This window comes from Corylus avellana, chromosome ca1 (assembly GCF_901000735.1).
Source record: "Corylus avellana chromosome ca1, CavTom2PMs-1.0".
Lineage (NCBI taxonomy): Eukaryota > Viridiplantae > Streptophyta > Magnoliopsida > Fagales > Betulaceae > Corylus > Corylus avellana.
Window position 1 is genome coordinate 38,944,786 of NC_081541.1, and position 10,265 is coordinate 38,955,050.

The window sequence follows — 10,265 nt, forward strand, 5'->3', positions numbered from 1 at the left end:
AGAGGTGTAGCAAGTGTAGACGGCACGAAGTATGGATCGGGAGTGGCGGTGGCTGTTGAACAGCCCCGCCGACCGCAATGAGCATCATGAGCTGGAACTGCTGAGGGCTTGGGAACCCTCGGGCAGTTCGTGACCTTTGCCAGTTGGTGAAGACAAAGAAGCCTCTTTTGGTTTTCCTCATGGAAACCAAAAGTAGGAAAAATAAAATGGAAAGGGTTAGATGCAAATTTGGGTTTTCAAATATGCTTGTGGTTGATTGTGTGGGAAAAAGAGGGGGTTTGGCATTATTATGGAAGGACGAAATAGGAGTGGAGATTCAGAATTTTAGTTGTCGACACATTAACGCAAGCATATGTCACAGCCCGGATGGAAGACAATGGAAATTTACGGGCTTTTACGGGCATCCGGAGGCGGAAAAAAGAAAGGAGGCTTGGGGTCTTTTACGATTTCTTACTTCTTTGGACCCCTTGCCTTGGGTGTGCATGGGTGACTTCAATGAAATTTTGTATCAATCTGAGAAGCGAGGAGGGAATGTGAGGAATCGAAGATTAATGGAGGATTTTCAAGCTACGCTAGCATTTTGTGAGTTGATGGATTTGGGATTCCGTGGGCCAAAATTCACTTGGAACAATGGTAGAGATGGAGAGGATTTTATTCAAGAAAGATTGGATAGAGTAGTAGCAAATGATGGGTGGTGTGGTCTATTTCCTAAAGCTGATGTTTTGGTGGAGGGAGCTGTAAATTCAGACCATTTACCAATCTTTGTTATGTTGCATGAAGAGCAGCAACTGGGCAGAAAACGTAGAAGATTCAAGCATGAGGCACATTGGGTGTTAGATAGAGCATATTCAGATGTGGTCAAATATGCATGGAGGGCAAATGAAGGTTGGGAAGGAAGCTGGGATGAGCTACAGTGCAAAATGGGACGCTGCCAGGTGGAGTTAAATAAATGGCAGCAAAGAAATAAGGGACCAGAGAATGACATAAAAAATTTGTGCCATCAATTGATTGAATTACAAGCTCAGGAGGGACCTTATGAGAAGGTGGGAATTGACCGACTAAAGGAGAAAATTCATAACCACATGGAACAGGAGGAAGTCCATTGGCAGCAACGATCAAGGGTGGAGTGGCTACGGAATGGAGATAAAAATACAAAGTTTTTTCATGCGAGCGCCAACCAGAGGCGGAATTCCAACAAAATCCGGCTGGTTCATGATATGGAAGGGAATCCGAGAGAGTCACAAGAAGATATTGGCAAGGCCTTCGTGGAGTATTTCACTACATTATTCTCCACCGGACAGCCTAGGAGAATGGAGGAGTGTTTGGAGTTTATGGAAAGAAGAATTTCTGACGAAATGAATGAGAGATTGTTAAGACCTTTCATGGAAGAGGATGTGGAAACAGCCATTCATCAAATGGCGCCTTTAAAAGCCCCTGGGCCGGATGGTTTTAATGCCTGTTTTTTTCAAAAGAACTGGGCCATTGTCGGACCGGAGGTTTGCAAAGCTGTCTTATTTTCTTTAAATTCCGGAATTATGAATAAAGATCTAAATTCCACTTATATAGCTCTTATTCCTAAATCAAAGAACCCTGGGGGGGTGACTGATTATCGCCCTATTAGTCTTTGTAATGTTTTATATAAGTTGATTTCAAAAGTGTTGGCAAATAGGCTAAAAAGAGGTGTTGCATGTCATCATATCTCCGTATCAAAGCGCTTTCATTCAGGGGCGTTTAATTACGGATAACATAATTGCTGCGTATGAAACTCTACGTACTATGCATTCTCGAATGTATGATAAATCGGGTTTCATGGCGGTAAAGCTTGATATGAGTAAGGCATACGACAGAGTTGAGTGGAATTTTTTGGAGGCGGTGATGAGGAGGATGGGGTTTGCGGAGCGATGGATAAATCTTATTATGATGTGCGTTTGCACGGCCCAATTTTCTGTCCTAGTTAATGGGATTCCTATGGGTCAAATCATGCCTACTCGGGGTATTAGATAAGGAGACCCAATATCGCCATATTTGTTTCTAATTTGTGCCGAAGCTCTTAGCACACTGTTGTCACGAGCTGATCGGGATGGAACGATGAGAGGTGTCCCTACCTCTAAGAAGGGGCCTCGATTGAACCATTTCTTTTTTGCTGACGATAGTTTGTTGTTTTGCAGTGCTAACCCTAATCAATGGAATCGGATGAATGGCATTTTGCAGCTTTATGAAGATGCTTCGGGCCAAAAGCTAAATACAAACAAAATGGCGATCTTCTTTAGTCGAAATACATCGAATGATGAGAAGGAAGCTATCCTAAGGCTTGCTGCAATTCCGGAGACACAACGGTATGACTCCTATCTTGGGCTTCCGGCGGTGGTGGGAAAGTCCCGGACAAAGGAGTTTAGAACTATAATTGACCGGGTTGCAAAGAGATTGCAAGATTGGAAGCTAAAGTTTTTGTCACAGGCGGGAAAAGAGATTTTACTGAAGGCGGTAGTGCAAGCGATCCCGACTTATAGCATGAGGGTGTTCATGCTCCCAAAAGCTTTGTGTGGTAATATCAACTCCCTTATGCAGAAGTTTTGGTGGGGTCATAAAAGCAATGATTCACGGATTCACTGGATGAGTTGGGGGCGTTTGGGGTCTATTAAAGAGAAGGGTGGAATGGGCTTCCGAGAGTTCTCATGTTTTAATAAGGCTCTCTTGGCTAAACAATATTGGCGTTTATGGAAAACGCCGGATAGTTTGGTTGCAAGAATCATGAAGGCAAAATATTTCCCAAATTGTGAGGCTTTGGATGCAAGCATGGGATCTAAGCCCTCGTATGTTTGGAGGAGCATTTTAAGTTCAAAGGAACTCTTAAAAGAAGGCTTAATGTGGAGGATAGGAGATGGAGATATAGCAAGGATTTGGGGGGAGCGATGGTTATCAAATCCGAATAGGATTTTATTCCAATCCCTTCAAAACCAGGTTTTTGCCGAGGCCAAGGTGAGTGATTTAATTAACAAAGAGATGGGTGTGTGGGATGTCAACATTCTCAATACATTTTTCAGAGAAGAGGAAGTAAGAGCCATTCAATCGATCCCATTAAATAGCACTCCTCAAGCTGACAAGTTAATATGGGGTGAAACTAAAAATGGTCTTTTTTCGGTAAAGAGCGCCTATCACTTGGCAAAAGAGTTGGAGGATAGGAGTAAGGCTGAATGTTCTACGGGGATGTATCGAAGTGAGGTGTGGAAAATGATTTGGAAATTAAAGGTTCCAAATGTAGAGAAGGTTTTTCTCTGGAGGGCTTGCCATGACATCCTACCAACTAAAGAGAATTTGATGAGAAGAAAAATTGTGGCTGATTCGTGGTGCCCGGTTTATGGACTGGAGCCGGAGACGAGTTTTCATATTTTATGGGCGTGTCCTTCCGCCAAGGATGCTTGGGGGGCTAGCTGCAAAAAATTCCAGAAGTACTTTGATGGGTCCCAGTTTTTTTAATATAGTAGAGGAGGTCTTGCTTCGTGGTAGGGAGGAGGATATAAAACTGTTTGCTGGTTTGTCACGTCAATTATGGCTGAGGAGGAATATGCTGCTTCATGAAGGAGTTTTTATTCACCCCAACATGCTGGTCCAGAGGGTTGTAAATGGTGTGGCTGATTTTGGTAAGGCCATGGGCAGAGAGTATCATGAAGGGGAGCCAACGGGGAGCATGGACGTGGAAAAATGGAAAGCACCTCCTACTGGTTGCCTGAAGGTAAACTGGGATGCTGCATTAAATCTCACAGGGGGTAGGATGGGGATGGGTGTGGTCATACGGGATCATGAAGGGTGTGTAAGGGCTGTCAAATGTAGCCTTAAACAAGGAAGCTTTGACCCCGCTGCTGCAGAGACAATGGCAGCCATTCACGCTTTGAAATTCTGTATGGCACAGGGTATGCTTAATATACATATGGAAGGAGATGCTAAAAATGTGGTGGATGCTTTGAACTCAAGGGAGGAAAACTGGAGTAGGACGGGACATCTAGTAGATGAAGCAAGGAATCTACTCAATGGGTTTAATATTTAGGAAATTAAATATGTAAATCGTAACGCCAATTTTGCCGCTCACCATATTGCAAAATGGCGGTGAATGTGGGTATAGAAAAGGAATGGTTGGGAGAAATCCCTGATTGTATCTCGGAGATCATCCAAAAAGAGCAATCTGTAACTTCTTGATTGATTGATTAATAGAGCCTTGAAAGGTCTTTCTCAAAAAAAAAAAAAAAAGTTTCTCTCGAAATTATTATCCAGTATGGCCATATATATCTTAAATCGGTGCAACATATGATCCTAAACGTTTATTACTATCACCAATTACATTATTCAATAAAGATCGTTCGATCATAGAAGGAGCTCATCGTTAATTATTTAAAGCAGAGGTGGCCAACAAGTGGATGTTGATCTAACGTTTATACTATGTGAATAATTAGTTATACTCCCCATTATGAAAATCCAATAATTCATTCAATATTCAAATAAAAAAATTAATGCAAGTGGCTGAGTGAGTTTTTGGCAATTATAATTTATTAATCATTGATCATTTATGGAATGATTTTAAGAACTTGAACCATGAGTACTTGGAAAATGATGAAATTGAAAAAAGAAATGAGACTTTCCATCTTCCGATCATTTATTAGTTTTTCTTTTTCCATCGTGAACTATGAGACTTTAAAAAATGTAAGGTTGGAGAAGATATGGAGATAGCATATTATTAATATTGATTTTTAATGGTTTAATGCTATGAATTAAATAATGTTAATTTTTAATACTATCTTTTTAAGAAAGTCTCATGCAATTTTAGCAAAAAAAAAATATATTCAATTGAAAATCAAGTGGGAACTCTAGAAGAAACAACTACAAGAATAATCTTACAATGCGTCAATTATAAGCAGTAACACAAATCTTGCAATCTGTTTAATGCTATCAAATTAAAATAAACATAATGCTATTGAATTAATTACCGTCTAATGCTATCAATTTCAAGAAGTTTTGGGTCTATTAAACATAATCATAATTAAAGATGTCAACCCCCTATTTATGACAGTGGAGACAACTTTTTTCGTGTCTTGTGTATATTATTATTATTATTATTTTTTTTTTTTAAAGGAAAAACATTTTATATTCATTCATTGATAAAAAGTTGCGAGTAAGAGCTTACAAACAAAGCAAAAAGCTCTAATGTAAATTATAGCCGAAGCTAAAGTTACAATCAACCAATCAAGTCCAATCAAAGACCATATCATCCATTAACCCATGACTATTCAACAGGTTTAACCACAGATCTGCACCAAACAAACACAAACCAATGCATAGACGACGCTTATTCCTCAGCTTTGAGAGCAAAGAACCCCCAAGCTGAAACTCTTCTTCCTCGACCCGAAAGCTAGGATATCGTTCACATCCATGACCCGAGAGTCTGGACTCAAGCAAATATCCCTCAGAAACATCAAGATACAAACGGGCAGAACAAAGAGAGAGAACAGAGCCTTATTACAAGCAAAAACAGAAAATAAAAAACATATAGGGAAATAAAACAGGAAAGTAAAGAACAAATATAGGGAACAACTGAAATACAACAAAAAAAAGCTAACAGTACAGGAAAAAACAACAAGAAAAGCACACAAAGCGGATGACAGCTGACGGAAGGAAGTTGATCTCATGCTGGCCGAAAACTGACACGAAAGGTGGCGTTGGAAGCTCATCACATGAGGACTCATGAAAAGACCCAACAGCAGACGGTAGGCAGCAAAGCGGGCGAGAAGAAGATTGGCGGTGCAATCAAAGCACAAGGGGGAGAGTTTGAGTGAATCCCCATGAGCGCCACCCCCAAAGTGTGCCAAACAAGCAAAAAACAAACACATTGGGAAAAAAAGGGCAAATAACAAGCAAAAACAAGAAAGGGAAAAAACCACAAAACAAAACAGAAACAAACCACAGTTGGAACGACGGATCCGGATTAAGAGGTGGGATGGACACGGACGGATCCAGAGAGCAAGATGGCGGGGCACACGTCGAGGGGATTAGACGGAAGATGGAGATCGAGCAAAGACAAAACGATCTAAATCCAAGCTCAACCCAGAAAAGATGTTGTAGAGACTGAAGGCGGTGGGAAAAGGCGGCATAGTGGAGAAAGGCAAGGCGGGCACAACGGCAAAAGGAGAAGGGCAAAATGCCAGAGAATGGGACAAAAAAGAGAAAGGGGTAGAAGAGAAGGAGGAAAAACCACACAAGCCGAAGAAGGAGGGAGGGAGGAGGCAACGGAGATAGGGACATCAAGTAAATAGGCTAGCTCCGGAGAGGGCGAGGGGAGAAGGGAGGTAGCCAACGGCCATCCCTCCTCGCCAAACCCGAGTTTACCCTACCTGTGCGGCACTCCATGTCTTGTGTATATTATTAATATCATACTATAATTGGAGGCCTTCATTAAGAGTATTAAGTATTAACCATAATTAAATTGGTAATATTTATGATTATATTTAATTATGATTATTCTAAACAAACACATTGTTGATTATAATTTTTAATATTATTATACTAATAGCTTAATTTGAGATTTCACGAATCACAATGTGACGTATATAATGATAATATGTAAATCATATTGATAATTATATGGTATTATTTAGTTATATTCATATAATATACAATGTTTTCCCTCTCTTGTGGGGACATATCAAATAAATAAATAAGAAGTAATGAAGTATGATAATATAGATATAAATATTAATTAACCTATATATATTCAATCGTTATCTAGGTCGAGCTCATGAGCCCCAAACGAGTCAGGCTAGTCGAGCCTTAAACGGGTTAAGCTCACAAGCCCCCGCCAAGTTTAGTTGGGCGAGCCGGGTATGTGTCATTTGTTAATCGAGCGAGCTTGTACAATAACGAGTCGGGTTGAACAGTATCGAGCTCAATTTCAAGTTTGGTTTAACCGAACGGGTATCGAGGGGGCTCACGAGCCGGCTGGCTCATTTGCAGCCCTAAGAGTGATAGTCATAATTCTGTTGAAATAACCAAGCATCTCTTACTCCCTTCCTTTCCTAGACTTTCAAAATTAGCGATCAATAACTGCCCTATGTTGACTTCCATGCCAATGTTTCCACATCTTGAAGAAGAGTTGGAGCTGTGGAATGCTAGCTCGAAGCCGCGGACAATGATGATGAATATGGTAGCACTAGAAAGCCCAACGCCAACAACAACCTCCTCCTCTTCATTCACTACTCTCTCAAAATTGAAGTCCATTATATTGTATCTTCTGCAAATATTGTGCAGAAGATCCAATCTGGCAACAACACTCCTATAACTACCTTGCTGCAAAGGTATTCATTTTGATTCAATTCTTTGTTACATATATAAGCTTCCCAGATGTCACTTTATCTACAAATAATCAACTAAAAGGTTTGGCATTAGAATAATTCCATTCTGAATATCAATGCCTGTTGTTGGTTAATTAGCTCAGTTTGAAATAAAAGAACAGTGATACATTATATTGGCTCAGCCCTTGGAGTTTTGATTTGCATGATTTTAGGGATGCGTTTCAGTTTATACTCCAATTTGACTGGATATTTCTCACAATTAATTCAACTAATGAAGTGGAAAATGTTCCTAAACATGATACTATCATTTTTCCTCAAACTTCTATATGCTGATCACCTTGGGTAAGACGATAGGTTGATGTTAATGCTTATAAGCATACATCAAATACTAGGGCTTCCCATATACCAGTTGGTTTATTTTTGGCTATGTTGGAGCTCCTAACAGCACAATCAGTTTTTCATACACATATATAGGCGAGTGATTTTCACTTTAGTAGATGTCTCATTTGGAGGGGATCCTTTCATTTTTGCGTTGTATGTCGAGTCTAACTGTTTATTTGGATTGAACTGCTTGTGTTCTTAAAACCATTTTTATTTGCTTTATCATTTTTGAGCTATTGCTTCTTTTATTCATTTGGGTTTCTGAGTTAGGAGGGAAATGCATATGAAAGCATAATGGGGTATGTGCAATATGCTTGGATAAAACGTCTCACTTCCTCAATCTCTTACAGCGATAGAGTATTACTTACTATCCCACCTAATGAGAGAGATGGCAGAGGCAAACAGGTGAGAACTAGCCAAGGTTGCTCAGATGCTATATTAAATTGTCAATATCTATTAGTGAAACGTGATTAACAACCAAATTCATTTTCTACATCATCAATTATTAATCAAATGCCAATGTTACTTATAGTTGAGGGTCAGAAAATGCTGTTTATCCTAATCATTTTGTCCATATGTGTTTTAAGAAGAAAGATATTCTGCCAGGATAAAAAAAGTGAGGCCAGACTAGTAGAGGCCATATTGATCTTTAATGAGAACTGTAGAGAACGATACCACTTATCTGCCATTTTGTTTTTCCTGGAAAGTGGAAGGTCCTTTCCTCTGCATGGTGATGCGTTTTACTGGCTGAATTTCATCCTTATACTATTAGTGAACCAGCAAGTCCAAATAACACCAGAATCAACATAACTGATGGTGTCCAGTTGCTTTTATGAGGAGAAGGCATCTTTATTTATATAAAAAATCTATCAAGTCTTTTTTAATTAATTATCCTCCATGAGGTAACAACAACAGAGACGCATATTCTGACAAGAGATCTATGTTTGAGGATAGAATTTGAATTAAAAAAATGTAAAATTGTTTTATGTTGTTACCGTGCACAATAATTGATAAATAATATAAAATCGAAAAGAGAGAGAGTCGACACACAGATTTACATAGTTCGGCAATTTGCTTACGTTCACAGAGAAGCAGCTGTATTTTTACTCTTAATGATTCAGAGTTACATCACACATATATATAAAAAAACCCTAAACTCTATTTGTATGGACTTATTAAGAAAATCTCCAAAATATCCCGTATCTATTAGACCAAGTGGGCAAACTCCACAACTAATCGTCTCCACCCCTCACGCTAAGTAACTGGGTATGCCCGTGGGCTCCATGAACGTCATGCTAGGCCACCAGTTCCAAGATTTTACTTTTAATCCTTCTGTTGCACTTTTTTACTCTTTTCTGATTCAAGCTTATGTATTGTTCAGCCAAAAAAGGAGATGTCATTTGACGATGCAAAACAAAGAGCATGGCAGTGGAAAAAGGCTATTGAAGGACTTCAAAACCGATAAAATCTGTTCGTCGTTTTACAATACATTCTTTGGATGTTATGATTTTGCCAACATGGTGATTCTCGAGCATTTGGCGCCCCTGAGAATTATTTATTCAATTAAAGAGATTCGGGTTGCACATTCGGTTATTCCAAGGTGCAAAGCTGCCTCCTAAAAAATTCCCCTCCTCTCACTGCTTAAATCTGAGTTTGTGATGATGGTTTTTTCCATCCTTTTTAATGCATTTTGTGGTGTAATCTGTACAATGTGAAGTTGTAACTGTAGGGTTTTTAGGGGGCTGGGTTCATCCCTTGTTCACTGTAAGAAAAAGGACAATACAATAAATGAAATTTTCTTTTGTGGAATCATTACTATATGACAGCAATTTTGAGACTGTTCCATTTGGTTTCTTAGCATTTCCATAAATTGGCAGCATGTTAGGGAATTTGCCCTTCCAAAATTGAAAGTAGAAAGAGTTCTTGGCCTTGAGACTTTGATGGATTGACACCATTGTTGTTCAGTTCTGATCTGTAATCCACATTTTTCAATTGCATGCTTTTTGCAGTGTGTTTCTGTAAGTGCAGGTGCCTTCTCAAAATTTCATGTTTTCTTAATTAATCTTGAATGTAGAACTTAGATAATGGATATGGGTACCAGAGGATGACTCCAATGAAGGCGGTTGTCGTAGATGGGTGGATTCTGTGGGGTTTATATGTTGGTGCCAGAAAAATAGTTGGTATTGGATTGTTTTCCTTTTGTTATTTTTAAGTTTTAAAAAATAGTTCTCATCTAATGACCAAAAAGGAGAACTCTTTAAGAATTAAGATGCTCTCTTTTGACTGTAATAAAGTGATTATATATACTTCAAAGGTCAAAAGTTGGAAGCCAAGCACAAAGCAAGGTGCTTCTAGGTTCCTTAATGGAGCAATTCAAATCTTTTTATTAGATTAACGACCGCAATTATTGGTTCAAAAGAAGCTACAGTTTCTTTGATTCAAGGGAGATTTATCATTGTTCTAAACTTTTTTTTTTCTTTCCCTCTAGGGTTTTCTTCTTTTCTCTGTAGTGCCTCTAGAAAGAGAAAAGCAAGACTTGGGGTGGTA

The 10,265-nt window shown here is 39.1% G+C and overlaps 1 protein-coding gene across 1 annotated transcript; it reads left to right on the forward strand.

Annotated features, from left to right (window-relative positions):
* The first annotated feature begins 206 nt into the window (after positions 1-206).
* LOC132171798 (uncharacterized) lies at positions 207-4,045 on the forward strand. Its single transcript, XM_059583202.1, has 4 exons — positions 207-1,496; positions 1,726-1,922; positions 2,169-3,379; positions 3,483-4,045. Exons 1-4 carry the CDS (start codon positions 207-209, stop codon positions 4,043-4,045), a joined length of 3,261 nt encoding a protein of 1,086 aa, XP_059439185.1.
* Positions 4,046-10,265: the final 6,220 nt, after the last annotated feature.

Excerpts from the sequence above, each read along its gene's own strand:
- LOC132171798 (XM_059583202.1), top strand. The coding sequence starts at position 207 with ATGGAAAGGGTTAGATGCAAATTTGGGTTTTCAAATATGCTTGTGGTT. Across the intron at positions 1,497-1,725 it reads GGGCCATTGTCGGACCGGAG|GGGCGTTTAATTACGGATAA; the intron begins GTTTGCAAAGCT and ends GCTTTCATTCAG. Across the intron at positions 1,923-2,168 it reads TGGATAAATCTTATTATGAT|TGCTAACCCTAATCAATGGA; the intron begins GTGCGTTTGCAC and ends GTTGTTTTGCAG.